General features: G+C 37.5%; 1 protein-coding gene across 5 annotated transcripts in view; it reads right to left on the bottom strand.

The window, feature by feature from the left end:
* LOC111606590 overlaps window positions 1–22,976 on the bottom strand; it is a 42,188-nt gene extending 19,212 nt beyond the window's left edge. The window contains exons 1-15 of one of the 5 annotated variants that reach the window (XM_023327500.1): window positions 22,725–22,976; window positions 21,601–22,466; window positions 19,030–19,170; window positions 15,128–15,274; window positions 14,215–14,406; window positions 12,918–13,004; window positions 12,612–12,730; window positions 12,411–12,525; window positions 11,114–11,191; window positions 10,920–11,035; window positions 9,338–9,500; window positions 3,950–4,080; window positions 3,757–3,853; window positions 2,204–2,353; window positions 1,908–2,057 (exon numbers count right to left, since the gene is read on the bottom strand). In XM_023327500.1, coding sequence (XP_023183268.1) covers window positions 1,908–2,057; window positions 2,204–2,353; window positions 3,757–3,853; window positions 3,950–4,080; window positions 9,338–9,500; window positions 10,920–11,035; window positions 11,114–11,191; window positions 12,411–12,525; window positions 12,612–12,730; window positions 12,918–13,004; window positions 14,215–14,406; window positions 15,128–15,274; window positions 19,030–19,170; window positions 21,601–22,137 — 2,223 coding nt within the window. In that variant the 5' untranslated portion in view covers window positions 22,138–22,466; window positions 22,725–22,976. Of the gene's footprint in view, window positions 1–1,907; window positions 2,058–2,203; window positions 2,354–3,756; window positions 3,854–3,949; window positions 4,081–9,337; window positions 9,501–10,919; window positions 11,036–11,113; window positions 11,192–12,410; window positions 12,526–12,611; window positions 12,731–12,917; window positions 13,005–14,214; window positions 14,407–15,127; window positions 15,275–19,029; window positions 19,171–21,600 lie in introns of all 5 variants that reach the window. The other 4 variants (XM_023327503.1, XM_023327501.1, XM_023327502.1 and 1 more) reach the window with 4 other exon arrangements.
* Window positions 22,977–23,304: the final 328 nt, after the last annotated feature.

The following is a 23,304-nucleotide window of genomic DNA, read 5'->3' as shown; positions in this document are numbered from 1 at the left end:
AGCCGAACAGAAGCAGAGGAAATGTTGAAAATGTGTGCAGAATAGTATTTGTCAAGATGGAGAGGCTTTCTTTCTTAAACATTTAAAAGATTTAGTGCACAATGAAATAAAAATAAGTCAGAGTTGAAAGAAGAACGCAACAGCATCAGTAATTATATGTTTTATAATAACAGGCTTCTTATTTGAAGCAAAGCTCTAAATTAGATTTAACCCATAATCAAATTAAAGTATTTATATCTCTCTAACTATATTCCATTTTATTACGTTTCACCCACAAACCTCAGTGTACGTTGTTGGGATTTTATGGCAACACAAAGTGCTGCATAATTGTGAAGAAATACAGAAAATATAATGGTTGTAAAACATTGTACACAAATTAAAATGTGAAAAGTGTGCCATTCGTTTGTTTCAGTCCCCTTTAATTTCCTGCCCTTAAATAAAATCACAAATTACTGAGTTAAAAAGAGTCCATTAGTGTGTAATTTAATTTAATTTATCCAAGCAGCTGTCCTGTGGAAGCCTCAGAGGTTTAGAGAACATTAGTGAGCAAACAACCAGAGCTGCAAAATCTCACCAAGTAATTTTTGTCTATTTTCTAGTGCAAAAATCTTAGGACGTCTGCAATAAAGCAAACTTACATGTAACCTTTAATTAAGATATAGAAAAGATGAATAGAGCTTAACAGAGGGCAATACTGTACTTGAAGAAAACCTGTTAGAAGCTCTAACAGACTAAAAACTGGGGCCCAGAAACGTGTAATGCGCCCCAGAACTACAATGGAAAGAGTCAGAATGAAGCGTGAGTTCAGAATGGTCCAGTCAAAGTTCAGATTTAAATCCAATGGAGAATCGATGTTTAAAGATGGTCTCCATTCAGCTCAAGATATTTTGCAGAGAAGAACTGTTAAAAATTTCAGACAAGATTTGCATTACTGGTAAATGCTACAAAGTATTGGCTCAAGAGGATGGGGGCTGGATACAGATGTATGCCACACTTTTCAGATTTATTTTCTAAGGAAGTCTGAAACCGATGTTTCAATTTATACACTTGTGCTGAATCTTAATGAAAACATGCAGGTTTATGGTTGGAACCTCACAAAATCTGAAAAAAGTTCAAGCATCAAGTATAATTTTTCAATGTGTAATTTTTCAATGTACTTTACAATGTACTTGTACATTTTTCAAGTACATTGAAAAATGTACTTTATAAATAGGAATGCGAACAATTAATTGAATTCCGACTAATTGTTGATAAATGTTTATTAAAATAAAATTAGTTCCAATTGATTCATTAATAATGTCTGCTGAGACCTTGTTTAATTGTTGTACTTCGGCACTAATCATACTTAAACAGAGTCATTTGATACAGGGATAAAGATGGCGGCCATACCGGAACGGGAAAGAGAAACAGTCCAAAAATGAATCCAGTTTGGGATGGAAAATGCACTTTATGCAGTTCTGTTTTAACATATAAACACCCGATAAGCTTCTTGGGTTAGCAATATAACTTATAGCGCTATTTCAGCCGATCTACATTATTCTTTTCAACTTTTATTTTTTCATTCAGCAGCCTAAGAGGTTCATGTTTTGTTATATTTTATAAATATATCAGTTTAATAAATGTGAGAAACCAACAGTTGAAACAAAATGATGTTAAAATTTAAAAGAAGATTAAGAAAATGTTCACTTATCAATTAATTTAGTTGACTGATAATCTGAATCAACTTTAGACTAACTCATTAATCTTAGATCATAACTTGGATCCCTAGTTGTTATCATACTTCTCTGAATCAGCACCAAACAGTGGTAGAACCGATCCAGAATAATCTGTCCTGACGGTAAATCTTCCTAGAACAGCATGACCTCAGAGAACAATCTGTTCAAGGATTATTAAAAAATGAATCTCACTCTGAAGCCCAGTTTCTCAGAGGCCTGCAGAAACACAGCATTCCTCTGGTGCCTCCTCCTCAGTTCTTCCCACAGGACTTCCAGCTGGCTGAGGAACTCCTCAATCCTCGCACTGCCTGGGTGCTGTGCACGGACCAGCCCGTGACCCTCCTGTTGAAGGCGTTTTCAACACATGAGTGCAGGTGATAACTCAGAAATCTTCTCACACGAGATGTCAGAATGTCAACTAAAGATCTGCAAAGACTCTGCACATTTCCATTCAGCGGCTGCTCGGGCGTTAAAATGCCTCCGTTTACCCTTTTGACCACTTCTATCCTGGCTCTGTTGTTGAGGATTTCTTGTTCGAGGGCCTGTTGACACCTTCTGGCGGCCTCCAGTCCCTCGGAGCTCGCCATCGAACACACCTGTGTTGCCACGGAAACGTTGTCTTTCAGCCAGGACAAAGTCTGAGGAGGAAAACAGAGAGAAGAGGGTTGGATGGTGTAAAAAAAAAGAAAAAGACAAGTACACACACAACCTGTAACTTGGCTACCAAAACAACAGAAGACATAGTTATTATGATTTTTTATTTTTTTTGTCTTTTTCACTTTTATACCACTCTGGCTTTCTCCTATGTTCCAAAAACATGACTCTAATTTGCCCTTAGATGTGAGTTGTGTGGCTCTTTGATGGACTAGTGACCTTTCCACAGTGTACCTTGCGTTTTGCCCAGTGATGTCATTAAAGCTTCCTACTGATGGGTTTAGTGTTGGAAATGACTAACATGGAGCTCTGCATTGGCTACTTCAATTATCAGACACCGGGAATTGGTTTTCTTCTATTGTTTATGTTTGAAAAGTATTGCCGCTTCCTCTGTCTTTATTATTGTCATCTGACTCTGGCAATTTATATTTATTCCTATAAGGAAGTTTTTTACTTCTTGTCTTCTTCTTTCTGTGCATTTTAGGTTTTTTGTTACATTCGTGTTCATCTTTCCCGGTTTGGTTTGTCTCTCCTCTGTGTCTAGCTCAGTTTTCTTTGTGTTTACAGTTCTTTCCCTGTTTTGCTGATCTGAATCCCCCTGTTATTCTCTACTGCATGTCCCTCTCTCCCTGTGATTCCCCTTTAAGTTGTCTTTATTTGTCATTAAGAAATCTGAACACTTTCATGACTGTCAGTCTATACGTTTGGGTTTTTGCAAACCAGATTATGACAACATGTATTAGAACTTATTTTAAGGTGCTTTTATTGTTTATGAAAAGTATTAATGGCTTTAATCCAATATATCTATCTGGTCTGCTTCAGATATTCTAAGAAAGGCCATCTGTTAATTCTTAAAAGTATAAGTTATTGTGATGAGTCATTCATTTATTACAACTTTTTTTTATTTAAAGTTGTCTTATTTTATTATGATCATCTTAATGTCTTAAATGTTATTTGTCTTTTAATCTTGTTTTCAGCATTATTTTTTTAGTAAATTATTTTCCTAACATTATTTATTTGTCTTATGGTGAAAATTTGCTGTTTCTTTGCTGCTTACATTTGTCTCTGGTGTTTCTTAGTTCTACATTTTTTGTGAGATTTTATTCTAGCTGTCTGATAATTATGTTTCGCTGTAATTGGTTGTCAACCAATCAGTTTAGATATATTTCATATTTCCAGTGAGCAAAATAAATATTAGCTGTGGCAAGAATCCAAGATTAGAGCACTTTCTAAATCAACAGTCTTATTTTATGCATGCATGACAACTAATCAAAACACTGTGCAATCACCTCTGATGCGTAGAAGCAGTAATTATTTAGTGTTGGGATTTGTATGAAGGCAGTTGCAGAAATACATTTTTAGCTGCATCTGAGAGAAATCTGATCACCTTGTCAGCAGACAGAGTGAACTTCTGGAGCTGCAGGTGAAGCTGTGGGTGGCCTCGGTGGCCGGCGGGAAGCCTGGGCTCCACTCTTGACTTTCTGCTGCAAAGAAAACAGATACGTGACTCCACTTATGGTTAACTTCACATAAAGACATTTCCTTGTGTCATCAAGAGAGAAGTCAAGCACAACAGTCACCTTAGTTCATGTCTGCTGATGGCTTCGTTTACACTGAGTGAGTCATTTCCCTGTGGTGAAGAACTGTGGTTCACTGATTGTTGGTCGTCTTGTTGGCTGCTCTGAGTTTGGCTGTGGCCACCAGCGATACTCTGAGGACAAAAGAGTCAAACTTTCTGTAACCAGAAAATGTCAAAAAGCAAAACCTGATTAAAAAAATTCATGAGAAAAAATCATTTACATCTCTATCAGTCTGAAAAGGGTTATAAAACCCTTCCAGGGCTTTGGGCCCACAGTGAGAGTCATTATCCTCTTAGGTAGGAATCATAGAACAATGACGAAGCTTTTCCTATTGCGTAAGGAACATGACGCATTTATCTAAAACATCCTGATGATCCTCGACTTTTACGATGATGTTCTGTGGACTGATGAGACAAAAGTGAAACCTTTTGGAAAGTGTTTGTCCCGTTCCATTTAGTATAAGACTAAATATATTTCAGAAGAACATTTAAGAACCGGAGCAATAAATTCTGCTCTCTACAACAAATTTCTGAGGGAGAATGTTTGGGCAAACACATTTGGGAAGTCCATCTTTGAATGTTTAAAAACGTTTTGAAGTGACATAGTCAAAGTCTGGTTCCAAAGATCTACATGCTGATGCCCCAAAAGCCTCCAATCTAGCTGAATCAACATAATTCTGCAAACAAGAGTGGATCAGATTTCCTCCACTGAGATGCAAAAACTCATTTCCAAATAAAACAAACTAAAACAAAATCCATATAGTTGTTGACCAGTTGTTTGTATAAATATTCCCCTTTCATTAATGAGATCACAACATGTAAACAAAATTTTGTGTTTACTGGGGTTATCTTTATCTGACAGTAACATTTCTTTGATGACCTGGAAGATTAAGTGTGATTAAAATGTAAAAAAGTAGGGGGAAATGACTTTTTCATGGCTGCTAAATAATTACTAAAGGCTTCAACAAACTCACAAAGCAGGAATATTATATTCTCTTCCAGTTTCAGAGAAGTGTTTCTAACTGCTAAAGTAAATTTCATAACGTTGCAGAAGGCTGTGCAGGAAAATAAATCTCACAAACAGTACATCAAGAAGTAATTGTTGCTCTATTGATATTTATTAACTTCCATCTCTATCCTTTGCAGGGCTCCTGTTTGCCATTTCTGCATGAAATTATATTATGAATGAAACCAAATTAGCAAACATGTGCTGTACTGCTGTGGTGACGTAAAAGAGACATTGTAGATGAAACCGATTGTTATTCTTAAAGCAGCTGTGTTTATTCAGCATTAAGTGATTTCCATAACTGTTCACTGTTACAGCTGTGCAGGCGGGTTTTTAACAAGGTCAATGCCGTGGTTAAAGCCTCTACATGCAGGAAGACATCACCAGCCACTGAACCACTTTTACAGCCATCTCTGTGTGTTTAGGTTGACCAGGGATCTCCACTGGGCTTTTTAATGAGACCTCCATGTTTGTCTAGTTCAGAGCTGACTTATTGTTGGAGCAGAAGAAAACCTAAAACTAAGAATCTAACATTTTTACGAAGTGTTCTGGGAGCAATTTTGACTTAAACAAATATGCTTCCTTTCACTTTTAGTCAGTTCTGTTGAAACAAGGATGTGGTTTATTACTTTGGAGTTAATTCCTCATTTTGAGCCCAGAACCTTATTTCTGTGATTGACGGCAATAAGAACCAATCCATCAAACTGCCTCTTATTGTCTTTATTTTAAGCAATTGTAGCAATTTTAAATTATTTGTACATTTAACACTGGCTATCATATTTAAATATCTATTTTTTATGGCTAATATTGATTACTGAAGAAATAAAGTAAAATGCACTTCTAATTCTAGAATAATTTTTATTTGGTTGGGAAGTCTGGGCCTGAGCTTATTTTTAAATTCTTGCATGAACAATATATATTATAACAATATAATATAAAACTAAATTTAGTTTTTAAATTAACTAAATTATTTTAAAATGGATTGCAGATTTTTACTTCTCTCATGAGCTCCAATGTTATCAGATAAAATAGACAAATCATTTTTGAAATACATTGGTAAGTCATTTTATTAGCCACATCACTTTTTCTTGATTTCAAGATGCAAATTTCTTATTGTATAAATAAGACCTAAACTGCAACTATTTTGTCTAAATATCTTTTTCAGAATATATTGATAATTTAATCTCATAAACCAAACAAATTGAGACTTAAATTCATGATTTGTTCCTGTTTAATGCACCTTCAGTGAACATTGTTGGTCGCCATCATTGCCTTTCTTTACAGTGTGTTCTAAAAACAAATATTTCAAAACAGATTAATAACTTTTTCTTATTATTTATTTGTTATATTTTTCATCATGTTCACAGATTTATGTTAGTAAACTGTCTTTGTGCTCGAAATTTAAAACTTTTTCATATAAGGTTTTTGAATAATGTGGAATTTTTAAACTATTTTAATCATCCTATTTTGTTTTTTCAATCAAAGCTAATTATGCTGTAATGTACAAATATTAAATTGTATTAAATATTCAATTGTAATTTTCCAAATATGCTTATAGAAAGATTTATTCAGAGCAAAATAAGACCAAAAATTATTTTAGATGTAGTTATTTTACATAATACAATATATTTTAGTAAACTATCTGCCTGAATCTCACTGCAGGATGTCATCAGGCCATTTCTTTGAATTAAATGTATTAATTTACATTTAGTAATGTAAATTATTACATTTATTTGATATTAACTGTTAGTTTCTCAAAGCAACATGGTTGCTTCTCTCCTTGTTCGTAGTGGCTTCTGCTGAAAAACAAGTGATTATCTGCTAAGTGATTTGTATCGTTGTAGTAGTAATACTGATATGTAACAGTAAACCTAATCATGTCTCATTATAGCTCAGCATTTCCTCTCTCTGTAATGTTTCTTATCTGTTTTCTGCTGATCCTTTCCACCTCGGAGTGTCTAACCGTCCTGCGCTCCGAGGTGATGTCAGCCAAGAACTATCATTTAACGCTGAGCCCATCTGGTCTGCAGCCGCAGCATCTGGCCGCAATTAGTCGGAGAAACAGACGATAGCCATGTTTACCTCCAGAAACAAGAGGCCGTAACTACCGCTAACACAAAGACACTGATGTATGGACTACTGACTGAGTCATGTTCTCATAGGTACAGAGACGATAAGACTGGGGCAGTTTACCATTAATCTTTCAAGAAAGACCAATCTACGTGAAAAAACGTCACGGATATTTGGGCTGAACCGTGAGAGAAAGTCATGCGATGACAATTTCAGTCGTGCTAGATAAATCTACATTTTCCTCTCTCCTCTGTATCTCTGTGACCTTTGGCATCTTTAAAACCACCATCTGTGTGAGGTGTGGGCATCTGTAGCTCCATCCAGCAGGCTGGATATTTTGTTGGCACTTGAAGTGTGAATTCCTCACACTTGGATTATGAACATAACCAAGAAATATCATATTCCAAACAGTTCCTCTGAGATACAGATTACTGCACACACTGATACTGGGCTAACAATAAATTGTAACTTCATACAGAATACCTGCAAAGTAGGGATGAGCGAAATGGACTTAAAGTTGTATCCCAATATTTTATACTATCGTGATATAGATAAAAGTGATGAGAGGAAATATTTATTTCTTATTTTTTATGTAACTGTACAGCTGTGACTGAATAGTGCAGCAATTATAGCCTAACAAACACAAAAGATACCCATTTGTAATATGCTTCTTTAAGATACCAGTCACTTAAAGACGTCTGGTTTGTATCACTTAAATGCACACCGTAACTAGATTTAATCATATTTTTAAATCTACTAATATTTATTGATAAGATATAAAAAAAAATTGAGAAAATAACAATCTTAACAATACAGACAGTTTTAAGGATTTTTAAATATTTATTGGAATTTATCATGACAATGACAAATCAAAATTTTATAAGTAATGTATCTCGATAAATGATAAATGATAAATGCCGAACCCTAGTAAAAAGCATAAATAGGGATGGATGGATGGATGGACAAGAAAAGACAGAGAAACAGATGGAATAATGGGTAGATATATCCAATTTCTTTTTAAATGTGATGGGTAATAAAGTCTGTAAACGAATATTTTTCCATACTTATCCAGATCTGTACAATACTCGTAACACAAATTTCATATTTTTCCTGTCTGCATATTGGAACCCTACTACGTAGGAACATATGTCATAGATGATAAGTAAATAAAATAAAATCATACAATTCAAAAACCTCTCGACTTGTACATGTTTATAGTGATGGCCTTAGATTTTGACAATGCAGGGCTTTATTAAGAATGTTTTTTTTTCAATCTCTTCCATAAATAGGATAGTGCATCCCAGCAGATACCAGCTCCCAGTTAAGGAAAGACTGGAGCCGGATCAGTCGGATCAGTACATGTCCAAACTGAAATCAACAATCCTTCCACCTTCTACTGGATGTTTTCTCTCATGACAAAATGAAACAAACATCTGCCAAACTTTAGAAGCGCACTTCTGGCTAACTTTGTCCAAATGGTCTCTTTCCTTTTCTTCTAAGTAGCTCAAATCATGAACGTAAAAGACTAAAAATATGCATAATTACTGGCTTTTGACATACCACATCGTTTTCCGATACTTATTTTTTCAAAAGAAGCCAACAGTATTTCCTCGTAGGTTTATGAGCAGTTCTTGGGTTACTGTAGGAGCACGCACATGTTCAATAAAGCTTCGAGAAACCTCATGCTCAAAAAGCAACCCAGCAGTGAATCCCAGACATTTTATTCATATGGTGTTAATAAATGACTGTATTTATGACATAATGGATATATAGTAGACTTTAAATAGAATTTGGAGCTCAATAGAAAGACTTATTTACCCTGGCGCTCTGTTTAACCGTACAGAACTTGATATTTTCAGTGGAAACTTAAAGAAATCCTGTGCCAGGATAAACAACATCCTAAAAGCTCTTTCTATGACTTTCACAGAGCAGCAGCATTAGAGACAACCCCAGACTTGGATTTTATTTGTCAGATTAGGGATAAGGCTAGCAGAAACCAAGTAAAATTATATGGTGCTCTCCAACATGCAGGAGTTTCAGAGCCAGAAGAAGAATCTGTTCTGACTGTATATGACGAAGGGATGGCTCTAAACTGGAACATCACATGGTGCTTTTAAGTGCAATTAAGCTGCTGGAAGGGATGGAAAACCAGCAGCGTGTTTGTTGCCAAAACCAGAAGTCGCAGCCCGGCTCATTTGTCGGACTTTATTTTGGAAAAACCTTGCCTAAGCTGTAAATCCGGCATTTTCCAAACAAAAAGACAAAGTGAGTCATTTACTGCAGCCACAGATCTTATCTCCTGCCACTACTCACTCTGCTGCCTTTCAGACGGTTCTGCTCCTCCTTCACCTCTTTTCCCATGATCCCATGTGTCTCAGATCCCATGATGCATTGGGCTTCTCGCACTGGAGTCAGGAGGTCAGCATCTTCCCTGGTGAAAGTGGAGCCGGAGAGGGAGTTTGTCGTCCTGTCGCTCCTGCAGGCGGAGCAGGAGGTTACTTTGGTGCTGACAGCTGGACCTCAGAGACCAGCGCTAAACTCCAGTTAAGGCTCTGAGGTTTTCTACCACTGTTTGTTTTATTCCATTGAAATAGTTAAAGCTAGAGCTGATAGAACAGCTGAAATGATGTAGAGTTGGGAGCTATAGATAGGCTTCTCTCATGGGAGGCTGCGTCTGAGAAATGTTTGGACGGCAGGATGTCAGGAATCTGGACACATCTGTTTTTTTTCATAAAAAGTAACTTGTTATTTTCCTTTACTTCATTTCTTTTACACTCATTTGCTCCCTTTCTTCACATTTGTCACATTTTATTTCCTTTGTTCACATTCCTTTGGATTGGTTCCCTTTCTTGTCAGTAGCTGTTTCCTTTGGCCACATAATTGAGCAATTTGACATTTTGAAAATAAATCTGCTTAATGGAAATACGACAGTTTCAACAGTAAAAGGTTTTGGCACAGGGTGGATTTTTTTGGAAGTATCAACACTGGTTTATTTTGCAAAACATTTTTTCACATCACACGAGTCACATGATCGACAACTTGATGTTGCCACTGGCACAAACCACAAAGAAGAAGAAGACAGGAAGTAGTTGGAGGCTCATGCTTTTAAAGGCTTATTGCATGAACAAATTTACTCACGTGTGATGTGAATTGCGTTTCTTATTTAATGGAAACATTACAATTGCGAAATTGTGGGGATTTTTTATTTTAGGGGAATAACGTCAAAGTTTTGTGCACATTTGTAATTAAGGCTCAGCTAGTTGCTTCTGTTTTTCACTTGTTTAGTTACATTTTATTTCTTTTCATATTGCTTCTTTTCCTTCTCTTCACTTGCATGTCCTTTCCCTCCATAAGCAATTTCAATCAGTGTCCATTTTGTCAATGTCACGTTTTTTGTTCCAGAATAAAATAACACTTCTTGTAATGTTTCCTTCTGTTATAAACAACAGATTCATTTATCTAACGCTAAGACAAACTGCTACTACTTCTAAAGAATATCAGCTTATTGTACATGCAGCACAACTGTAACAAAATCCAGCTGACATCGCTGAAAAACAAAACAAAGAGTCATTATTACGTGTTGGAGATTTTTTTTCTGATAGGGTAAAACTCCCAGTGATGTAACAGTCTGGATACAAACTATGTGCTATTAAACAAACAAATAATGACTCCATAAAGTTACAAAATATTCTTGTTAATGTTTTTTTCATCTCAGATTCAGCAAATTGACTGACTGAGATGATGTCATTGTTTTAATGGTGAGAACAAAGCAAATCAGTGTAGTAGAGTTGACGTAATTTGTCTGTCACGTAGATCCATCTTCCAAATCATTACAGAAATTTGCAGTTTTTCACCCCAACGTGTGGAACACACCTCATCCTCACCGGTGACGTACCTTAGATCCGTCTGGAGGAGCGCCCAGCAGTCTTTCACCTCGGCCTGCTTCTTTGTGACGCCGGCAGCCAGGCCGGGGTGCAGTTTGGGCAGCTGAGACACGCTGACATCCAGCATCTACCGAACACAGGCCTGCAGGTTAGGCGGAGACGGCTTCTGGAGCAGCATGCAGGATGGGAAAATCTCTGTTCTTACCATGATTTGACCGGCAATGTCGCGGATTTCTCTGTCACCAAAGGTGTCCAGGTCTTTGGATGCAGACATGCTTCTCCGCTGTTGGGAAAATATGTTAGTTATCATCATATATTTACTCGTTGGATTATGATTTTTTTTTAACTTATCTTGAATTTAGCTTTTAAACTTGCTCCATTTATTGATGGCATTATTTCTGCTTTGTCTTATATTCTTGTTTATTGACCTCATATTTCCAGAACTTTGTATGATTTCGGAATAACATGATGTGAAACATACACATTGCAGGATTTATAGCATGTAGAAAGACTAAATTCATAAGTTCATTTCTTGTTGGAGATGGAGACTCAAAGTTTCTAGGTGGTTTTGCCGGGCTGGAAAAATCAATCAATCAATCAATCAAATTTTATTTGTGTAGCGCCTTTCAGCAACAAGGCATTTCAAACTGCTTTACATTATAAAAACACAAAAATACAAAGTCATAAAACACAGTCAACAACATTACATTTTACCGTCATCAGATTATTGATTAATGATTCATGATTATGTTTCAAAAGCAACTTTAAACTGCTGGGTTTTTAGTCTAGATATAAAGGAAGCCAGTGTTTCAGCTGTTTTGCAGTTTTCTGGATGTTTGTTCCAGATTTGTGGTGCATAGAAGCTGAATGCTGCTTCTCTATGTTTGGTTCTGGTTCTGGGGATGCAGAGCAGAACAGAACCAATAGACCTTAGGGGTCTGGAAGGTTGCTATGACAACAGCAGATCTTTAATGTATTGTGGTGCTAAGCTGTTCAGTGATTTATAAATGAACAGTATTTTAAAGTCTATTCTCTGAGCTACAGGGAGCCAGTGTAGGGACTTTAGAACTGGTGTTATGTGCTCTATCTTCCTGGTTTTGATCAGAACGCCAGCTGCAGCTGTTTGATTGATTTTTTTAGGCAGACCTCTGAAGATACTGTAGCAGTAATCGATGCGACAACAGATAAACGCATGGATGAGTTTCTCTAGATCTCGCTGAGACATTAGTTCTCTAATCTAAAATATCCCCATTACATCTGTGCAAAGCGCACAGACGTGTACTGTATATAAGCAAGATAATTTCCTTTGTTAGAAGTTTGATAAACTGCTCTAGTGCTTCTCCTCAATCAAGTAAAAATTCTTGAAACAAACATTTGTTTTTATCTCGGTTTTGATTCTGCCTCAATACAAATTTTTGTAACATCTGCTAAAACAGAGTGCAGTTAATAAGAAGCTCTCAGAACATAATTATGATTTAGTATTGGGTTTTCTGTCACTTTACCATGTTGTTTATAGCATCCAGAGTATTATCAGCCTGCTGGTAAAATGACGACATCTCCAGCGCGACTTGAAGGTTCTCATGGTAGTTTTTCAGGTAGGACTGGACCTTCAGCCACCTGCATGAAGAACAATTACGCGTTGTGGTTTCAGCCTGAAGATATTACATGAAGCATTTACGTTTCACGTAAAGCACACGGCATACATTTTATTGATGTGTTTCTTCCTGATGGTGATGTTTTTGCCATCTGCCTTCCCCAGTTTCTCCAGCTTCAGGGCCAAGTTGTTGATCTCTTCATGCAGGTTTCTGTGGAGCTGCTCATCCTGTTGCAAAAAGAGCAGACAGAGACTTTAGTTTCCCTTCCTGAATGTCCTGAAGGTCTGTTTACAATGAGACAGGGGACACTGATAAATAAGGCTACTACCATCTGGGCATGCATTGTTTAACTGGTACAAAGCTTTTGTCAGTGTAAGTTATGCATTGTTTTAAATCCTTTTTTACAAGGCTGACCTGTTTGAGATCAAGAATTCTCCTGGTGAGCTGCATTTTGTCAACATTTTCCCCCAGGACACTCACCAGAGACTGCTCCTCTTCCTTCTGTCACACAGAAAGTTACTGTTTATAGAAGTGGTTTTTGCAAGAAACCCAACAATCATTTATTTTCAGACACACAGTGGCAAAAAAAAACAAAAAAACCCGCATTACTTATGCAACAAGGAAGATATAAAACAGAGTTCTGGTCAGAGCTTCGCATTCGGTCATCCCACAGGCATGGATGTTACATTAGCTTCAGAGAAGGGGCTCCAGAGTGCAGCGTGGAGTTCATTAGCGGCCACTGGAGGGATTTTGTTCAAATTTGAAACAACAGTACATGCAAACGGACACTTTTTCAAAATATTTTAAGGTGGTATTTTTACTGACACATTCAAATTTTCTTAGTTATTTCTCTTTAAACTTCATAGGACCTAAGATATACCAGATCTTTACCCAGAAACAGACTTGAGCACATCCAAATTTGACTAAATATAGCAAGTGTTTTCAAAAAAAGAGACACCGATACCTTCTTGCCCAAGACAATGGAGAACAGAACCTTCTTTTGATTAAATGTGAGAAACAGTTTTTAGAATCAGACCATTTTTTAGTTTTATTAAATTGTTTATTGTCGAGTAGGCAAAGATGGGACGTGTTTTAAACCCCCTCCCCCTAAAAATATTTTTTTTTTGTGGTTCATCTGTATTTTCAACTTGAAAATTTGGCGAAATGTTGATATCTAAAAAAACATGTGGGCTCAAAATCACTGAGGTTAAATTATTACTTCTTCTTGAAAACGAATAGTTCAAATGCATCAACTAAAGGATACATTTGAACGCATCCCCACTAAGCTCTGGATATTGCATTTAAAATGAAGTTGAAAAACAATGTTGAATGATGAAGTGGAGGATGAATGTTTTATAGATTTCACAATTAACCTCTTTCATTACAATCCCACAGATTCATCATCCATTCCTCTCCCTCGTGTCTGATGCAGATTTTGCTTTTACGGTTTACAAATCATGTTTCACAGATACAACAATCCAGTTACACACAAAGATGCTTACATGGATTACAAATCCAGTATTACATGCACAAGTATTTTAAGACTATTTTCTCTCCATATACAGCAAAGCGCTTTTGTTATAATTCTGCTTTCTTACTCTATTTTGGATAACTTGCAAACAATTTCAGAAGATAAGAAATGGGTGAATTTCTAGGTAAACAAATGAATAAGTAAATTAATATTTTAATTTTAGAAAACATGGCTGCTTACCTTCTCTTTAATCCAAGCTTCCAGTTTGTCCACCTTCCTGTTGAATTCCTGCAGGCTCCTGGCTCCACCTAGAGCGTGCGTCTGATTTGCGGCCATCTGCTTCAGGGTTTGCCACTGTTCCCTGAGCTGACTGAGCTGCTTCTTCACCAGGTCGGACGTTGGGTTCAACTTGCAGATCAGCTGTTCACCCAGCTTTAGGGAAATAAGACTCAGTTTATTTGAGCTGGAGGCAGCTGGACAAATACTGGAAGGTAAATGACACGGTTAACTCTACCAGTTGTTCTTCCTGTACATCTTTAATGGTTTCGACTGCTTTCATTTAGCAATGTCATTTTTAAAAAAAAACAACCAACCAACCAAAAAAAAAAAAAACAAGCCAACAGGAGGTAATTAAAATGAATACATTCAAAAACACAGAACATAATCAATTGGTGTCGCAACAAAAATAAAAATGTTTAATATGTGTATTAGGATATACCTTTTTCTTTTAATCATGAGAGTCATTTTCTAATTTGAATTATTTTTCTCCTAGCGTCACAGATAGTTTTGGGGAAGAAGTGGAAAAGAGAGGGAGAAAATAAAGCAAACAAATAGAAAATTAAATACAGCTATGACTGACTTCTGATGGCAGCTGCTTTTATTTAGCCCTGCCAGAGTAAAAAGAACTGAACACAAACACATGCTGTTTTTTAGGTTTTTATGTATAACAAAGAACTTTCCTTCCTCTTATTAATTGTGCAATTTTGTGTCTGTCTATGAGATAAAGTCCTAATAAAGTACAATGAAGTTTGTGAACGTAATGTGACAAAATGTAATCATTAATATATGCCATCTTAATACATTTAATCAGATCACCACCACATATATCTACATATTTGATACTTAAATCATGAGAGCGCAGCGGGTTTGTGACCTGGTTGAGCTGAATCAGGGTGTTTTCAAAGTCTTTCAGGTCTCTGTGAAGCGTCTGTGAGGCTTCCTCCCAGTCATGCAGGGGGCGATGCTGAACATTACATCCGTCTTTCAGGTCTTGGAGTTTGCTTTTCATCCACGCTTCTGCCTGCATCACAAAAAAAGACACAAACTGTTTCAGATGTTCATTACAGCTCATGTAGTCGCTCATTTATCATTACACCGGGATTCAATTTCACTTTACACTTGAGAAGCATTTCTTTTTATCATTATATCCCATTATTAAGTGACTGTGGTGTGTTTTTTACTCTACCCTACAGTGTTATGATGGTTTGGGAACATGAAAAACAGCCTCATATTCTCCAATGTCATGCTATGTGGAGCAGAGGTTTGTCTTGGCTGGAGCTCGGACTCGGTTGCATAAGGCTTTGTCTTGAAAAGCTGCCTTTTCCGTCAGCACTTTGGATGAAGTAAGAAGGCCGCCAAACAAGGTGGCCAAAATGTGAAATATCTGAAGAAGCGTGTTTATTTTCTTAAAGAGAACATGGTATGGAAATCAATGAGCCACATAAGTCTGAAACACACAAAAAAGTCCACCCAATCAGGCTAGATTCTTGCTCCTGTCAGAATGATCCCACATGAGCCATAACAGCGATAAAATCAGAAGAACCTCATATCCTGCAGAGTGTCAAATAAAGGCTAAAGCCACAACTAAGTCATAACAACGTCACATCAAAACATTTTCTAGAGAAGTTTAGGGTAAAAAAAAAGGAGAGAACTTTAACCCGACTTCTAAATCTATAAAATACATCAAGGCTGAACACATGATTGAGCCACTTTTGGGTCATGCTTAAAGAGTGATGTTACTCTTCCCCAGAGAAGGGGGTCATTAACTTTCTGAAGCACTCCCACCCTCAAGCTGCAGAAATATTACTGGGTTAAACAGAGGGAAAGCAGCTTCACACAATAGGCTTGCCCATATCTGCTCACAATGGCTCCCATGGCATTATAATGACCTCATGCAGGAAGTCTATGATTCGCTTGTTTCTTCCTGTCCACTCACCACAACAATGATCTGTTTATCAAAATGTGCAATTAGGGTTTGTTCTAGTCACAAGAAATGGAAACAAAAATGTCAGCTTTAAATAATCACCACTGAAATAAATCCTTCTGAAAAGCCTTTAATCAGAATGAAACTTTGGAAAATGGTTACACTACTCCACATGTTTTGGTCTCCATTTGTGACATGTTTCCTGGTTTCTACCAATCAAAAAATGATATGACAATACAATATTGCACCACTAGATGTCTAAAAACGTAATGACAACAGTTCAAAAGAAAAGGGTCTGTATAGAAACTAGAAAACCTATGGGATTTGATAATTGTTCTTATGCTAACTACAAGTCATAATACAAGCTAGTAAAAAATCTATTTCTCTCCGTTTTACATGTTGAAATACAAAAAGAAGATTCTCAGTAGCATTATTTGTGAAACTGTTAAGGAGATAATAGTGTTACACAAAAACTTTCATCACTTAATATGTACACAACACAACAGCCATGTATGGCTGATTCGTAAGTCTAAATATTTCTAAGACTGATGAAAGGCCATTTTGGCCCGATCCACCATTTCGTATTTTTGTAGTTTGTGGTTGTTTTTTTCCCAAAACCTTTCAGGTACAATGAGAAGTCTGCCACTGGAAATTTTGTAGGAACTGTGTGTTGATTCACACACATTTTTACTTTAAATTAAATGTCTTCAAATAATTTTTTCTGGGGTCTTATTTTGCATTAGATTTAAGTATTTTTAGCATTATTTATCTCCAAACCTCCTCAAATACTTTATTGCAGCCGATGGAGATGAAATGGCAGACAATAGTTGCTTTTACTGATATGAAGTGATATCCTTAAAAAATATCAAATGGAGATTAATATTAAAACGACATGGGGCCAAAATTTGTGTTGGTTGATGAACCCAAGTCTATTAACGGTTTAGAATTACTGGATTCCCCAAGTTAGCGAATTTTCTTGTGGAAGTTATTTGCAGAAAAACTAGTCATGGATAGTAAATCAAGAATATTCTACAGAAAATGCAGCTTGCAGCTGAAATACCTTGCCATGTATACATGTATACATTTGGTGTTTGAACTATTAATGTAGGAAATTATGTGCATTTTTAACAGAAGTCTGAAGTATTTGCAGATTTTATTCATCAAACTCTCTCGAAACCAATGTAACTATTGTTTTCTTAGACCCTTTCTCTCACATCTTATAATAATAATAAAGTCTTAAATTTTAAACTTGGTGAAAATACAGTCAGGACAAAGCAAGACAGATGAGGCCATAAAAGCAATAGTTTTTATGGCCATAAAAACAATTTCAGTGTTCTGATTCATGTGGATCATTGTTTCTTTCTGCTGCATTAATTTTTTACTGCAGATTGAGCTCATGTCTGACGATTACAGCACATCTGAAATGAAGGGGTTGAAGTTGATTTGCTAATTGCTGTGCAACATATTTCTTGGTCAAAACTGCCACTCATATAAAGCATGAAATTAGCAAGATTATATGGTTTCATCTTTCTTTATGTTGGGTTGTATTACATTAAATCAAAAACACACTTTGTGAACATGCGCTTTCACATTTTTGAATGCATTGATTGGAGAGAAATGCATCGTTAACAGTAGGGAGCAGTCACAAACACTAAATCCCTATAGTCCTCAAATCAGGTGTGACGTCATTCCCAGATCCGAGCTCCACCTGCCGAGATAATCTCTATATCTCCATGTTTTAATAACTCTTTGGAAAGTACTTAATTTTCATGGGGTGGTTTTAGGAAATAAAATGTTGAAACCTGGAGATCTTTGTTTGGCAAGCTTGTTGCAGTGGACAGAAAAATCCCCTTTCAATAAGTTAAATCTTCACCCCTTAAAAACATCTATCACCATATACATTTTTCACCTCTCAAAAAGGAACACAACTTGGCTTGAAATAAAGTGGGAGATTAAGTTTTTTTCTCCACTTTTTTTTTTTTTATCATGAAACAGCAATGGTGAAAGGCGAGATGTTTTGCAGAGCAGCTGCAGAAAAAGACGTTTCTCCATTAGGCGACCTGCTTTTCCCTCGTAGCGTGAACCTTTAGGGGCCTTTAAACGTTTCTGAATGGAAATCTCACTTCCACTTTCAGAGCAGCGGAGCACTAAAACATTTGCAAAAACATCAATTATCGAAATATAGTACATTATTAGAGAGCTATACTTTTTTTTATTTTATTTTACTGAGATTGTTAAGGTTAACAATGTGGAGCTACTTTCAGCTCAGCCATATGTCACATGTTTCTTTCAGCGGACACATCCGAAATGAAATTTCTGTGTTCGGGAGTTTACTGCGCATCACTTTGTTCGACAGAGATCTGATGACAAACACGGCTGCTGGAGAAAATGTCGCTCTGTTGTTCCACTCCATGAAAACGTCTGCGTGTGTGCTCCGGAGTGGACGCTGCGATGAGATAACACAACCAGTTGCGCTGCTTGGCTGAGTTTCTCTCAGCCATAGGCGTGAAGAGACGGAGCCAAACAATGATCTCATCCCTAAATAATTGGTTGTGGCGGCTTCCCCTCCCTCCTCCTGCTGAACACAGCTCACACAGTTCTTGAGACAAAATAAGAACCAGTACATATTTTGTTCCCACTAGAGGGTCACGCAGAAGGCAGCTTCCTTTCTGATTTCATCTCAGCAGCATTGCTTCATGTCTTGGAGATGAATTTACTGCGCTTTCTTTCCCTCAAAGGAGATTAAAAGTCCCGATAAGCTACTAAAAAGGGTTTCATTCATATATAGTCGCCTTACACAGCTTTTAATATCAATAAACATTGATATTGTGTGTTTGCTTTGCTTGTTTTACCTGCAGTGCTTCTTTGTTGAAGAGAGAGTTTCGCTGAGTGAAGCATTCACTGTGGGATTTAGCAGCTGCCAGCGCTTCTTCATCCTGCTGATGACTTTCTCTCCTCTGAGACTCTTTTTTCTGCAGCTCAGGTGGTGAAATCTGTGTGACCACAAAACGCACAGAAGAAGGTAAAACCAAGGCAAGTAAATACCGCTGTTACTCTAGTAATAATAAATGTGGCTAATTACACCAGTAAATTTAAATTTCCTATAATTATACCTTCTGAAATAAAGGCATGCATTAGACCCCCAGGCCAGCAGGGGGCAACCAAGAGTGAAATCAGAGACAATTCAACCATTCAGAAATGGCTAATTTAATTTTTCTTCTTCCATATTTCCTTACAGTTTTGGTTGTTTTATTCCTGACTTTCTTCGTAGGACGTGGTGTACCGTACGTTGTTTGTTAATTGATAAAAATGCTTAAATACAAGGAAAATTAAGGACATGGTTTAAGTTTATTAATACAAAAGGGTTTGTTTACAGGTAGGAAATGAAAGCAAAAATTTATTGAATAGAGGTACAAATTGATAGAACAAATCAGAGCCTAGAGCCACCTTTGAGCTTGTCAAACTTTATCAAGAAGCAGCAACTTTTCACTTTTTCCCGTTTAAAAAAAAAACAGATTTAAAGGAATTTTAAATCAGTCAATGAGTTTCCTTTTTAAAAGAAATTTATGATCTTAAAAGAGTTGATGACTGTACAATTTGCAACACATAAAAAGTTTTCCCAACGCTGTTACTCTGGCGACCTTATTTGGACATTTGCTCCCAAACATGATCCCTGCCCAGGAATCTTTTTTCCAAGGGTTTTAAGAGTGCCTAGATGGAAATGGCATGCCAACCAAGTTGTTTTTTATTACATATTTGCAGTCCAGTTAATGAGGTTTGGGTGCTCCCAGTAGCACAGTCTTAAGTCGTCCACAGTTCACAGTAAACTAAGCTGACCAACGCTAAGAATCGCCTCTGCGCTCACATCAAACTCTGTTTAGGATCCATTTGGTCCTGAAGATATCACAACATGTGTTGGGTTGTTCCCAGGTTCCCACCTAACAAAGCCCTACTGTCAGCACCATCCAAAGTGAAATGAGCGCGGCTGGCACAGTTACAGTAACGGAGAGGCGTTCCTCCTCTCCCCTCAGGAAACATCTGGGCACGAGAAGGAAGCAGGATCCAGCAGATCCGGGTCAGTTTCATGTAAAGTATTCACCTTTGAAGGTGACTATACCAAAAATATTTTTGCTACAAGCAATTTACAACATATGGGTGGAGGAAAAACAAGCCAGTTTTGTTGAGAGAAAACAAAGTGATGTGTCAGATTAGAGAGAAATGAAGCCAGAGCTTAGGAGGCATGTTATTTTAACACCTCAGTGAGGTTTTTCTTTTGTTAACATCTCCCCTGACTTCATGTTTTCCAGTAAGCCCTGCCTCTTCCAGATCTGCTGAGCTCTTCATACCTAACATGCACTTTAACGCCACTTCGATGGGCCAAATTCTCTGTTTTCAAACATTTCATTTCTAAATGTTAATGGTTATTAAACTACAACTTGGTCAGAGATTAAATGTTTATATTTTTGAGTTTTAATTTAGTAACATGTTTCAGGTTAGCAAAAGCACAAAAAGTCCATGGCCATCTTTTTTTTTTAAAGGTCTTTTTATTGTTTGGTGTGTCTTTGTTGTATTTTTTTATTTATTTTACTTAGAAACATTTGTTGAAAATGTGACTTTCCTTTGGTACAAATAATCACTTGGGAGCCCAGAATTTATTTGTTGTTACAGCTTTTCACTCAGTTAATGGAAATTAATGCTTTTCTAACATGTGTTCACTTAAAAATAGCCATCAAGTCAGGATCATACCTCGACTGATTTCTCGCCATTTAGTTTTTCCCAAGTTTGTTCCTGTGCAGGCAGAAATACATCACTTCCCTCTTTGCTGAGTAAAACCTAAAAGTCAGATTTAAATAAACAGTAAAATGTTTCAATAGACTATAAAACACAAACTGTGTTACACTCATGTAACATAAGTGTTTTATATGAGTATAAATATAACTATGTACTATAAAACTGTCTGTAGTCTTATATTGTTAGTTGGTCAGTTTGTTACTTTTCTTAGAAATTAATAATAGCAATAATAATAATAATTTTGTTATTGTTGCTATTAGTTTGATATTTTTTACTATTATTATCATCAACATTCTTCTTATTATAGTTATATTATTATTATTGTGTTAATTTAGCAAACAATTATTTAATTAAGATTTATTTTAGCCCACAATTTTTAGAAATGTTTCCTATCAATTTGAATAAATTGTTATTTTTCACTATTGTGTTGTACAGAAAAAAATTTATTTTACATAAATATCTATTATGCTTTTACAAAATACATTCTCTGATTGTTATTTTTGCTTTCACAATAAATTAAATTAACTCATTAATTGAACTTAAATGAATTTAAATGTATTTTTTTACAACTAAAATTATACTTTTGGAATATATAAAATATCAATAAAAAGAAGTGATAATGTTTTTTGTACCTTAAATTGAGAGTTGGGTTTATTTTCGCAGCTAACTTCCACAATTCTTGGCAGATGTTGATCTGGAGTGCTGCTGCTGCTGCTGCTGCTGCTGCTGCTGCTGCTGCTGCTGCTGCTGCTGCTGATGTTGTTATTGTTGTTGTTGTTTCCAGACGTGGAGCATGTGACTGGTCCCAGCGCTGTCTTGGAGTCTGATTGGTCATTGCTTCCAGAGATGGTGATCTTCTTGATGGATCTGGAGATGGCAGAGGGAGAGGCGATGTTCTGGTTGAGGTGGTCCTCCGCCGCCACGTGCTCCGGCTGGATTTTGACGGGGGCTGCCTGGTCGACGGTCGGTAAAACAAGACGGGAGCCATGTGCACAGACCTGGGATCTGCTGAGGTAGAGCGAGTTCAGGTTGCGCTGTAAAACGCAATTATCCAGAGCCTCACTGGGCAGATAAGTCTGTGGAAACTCCTGGCATTTAGTTACAGAAGGAACAGAGAGCCTGGTTCCAATGGTGAAGGGCTGCACCTTCCTTACAATACTCTCAGACATCCTGGTAAAAAAAAATATAAAACTCACTTATGTCCCCCTAAGCAGCTGTCCAGTCTCTTGCTCAGAAAGTGAAGAGAGAGTGAGATCAGTTCTCCACCTTCTTGTGCATGTTGAGAATGCACAGGACACAGCCCAGGACGGCTTCCTTTGACTCCTGGGATCGAACGCGGTCCCAGATGTGCCTCAACGCCGTGCCAAGGTGGGCAGCGCCTGTCGAGAGGCTTCTCCTGAGGAACTGAGCCAGAGAGCCTGCCAGTCTGCTGCTGAGGAGCCTGATAACCAGGGAGCGCAGCAAGATGAACACTGGCATGCTGCCTGAGCGTGCTGCGCTGAAGTATTGGGAGGGAAAAAAAAGAGAAAAGGGAAGCTCGGAAAAGGAGGGGGAGAGAGAAGGGCTTGTTAGGAGAAAAAATGAAGTCACCACTTCGTCACTCTGCCTCTCCTTCTCTCTCTCTCTCTCTTTCTCTTTCTGTCAGGAGTGACAGATCAGGGAGCTGTAAAGCCTGGCTGTCAAAACTTCCCTTTGAACCCGAGCAGAAAAGCTGCTCTGATAAGCGGCAGAGAGCAATGGAGTCAAGGGCTGTTACCTCTGTTAGACCTCTTCAGTCTCCGTGTATCCTCCATGAGGTAATGTCCTCAACCGAATCACCCGCACACACTCCCACGCTGCCTCTCCTTTACCTCCACTTTGATGAACAAGCTTTGCCCCAAGGTGTTGTGCTGCTTGTGTTGTCAAGAAAAGACACCAAAGAGGAGGATGAGCTTCAGAGGCTCATGGCAGCTCAGTCAGTCCAGGAGTGATGGACTCAGCCCCAGACTCCACTCCTTCCCCCGTCAGAAGGGAGCAGTTGTCTCACAGGTCACAGCTGAACGGAGCAGAGCAGCTTTGGCACCACAAGTGTGGAGTGTTTTCTGGTGGAGCAGCCGAGCAGATGATGAAACCTGCCACTCCTTTATGGTCGCTGGGGTTTCGGAGAGCAAATGTTGGGCTGACTGATTGAAATAACAGAGGTGGTTTGCTCCTGACAGTATCGGGGGGGAGAAGGGGAGTTAAGAGGGCAAACAGCAGAGAAAATATTTGCAGGGAGCAGAGGGGGAAATCTGCCTCTTCCCTTAAAAGGAGCTTTCACTCCTCACACCGCTGACCTCTGACTTGACCTCGGCACC

This window comes from Xiphophorus maculatus, chromosome 22 (assembly GCF_002775205.1).
Source record: "Xiphophorus maculatus strain JP 163 A chromosome 22, X_maculatus-5.0-male, whole genome shotgun sequence".
In the NCBI taxonomy this organism is placed as follows: Eukaryota; Metazoa; Chordata; class Actinopteri; order Cyprinodontiformes; family Poeciliidae; genus Xiphophorus; species Xiphophorus maculatus.
Note: the sequence above shows the minus strand (reverse complement) of the source record. Positions and strands in the feature narration are given on the sequence as shown.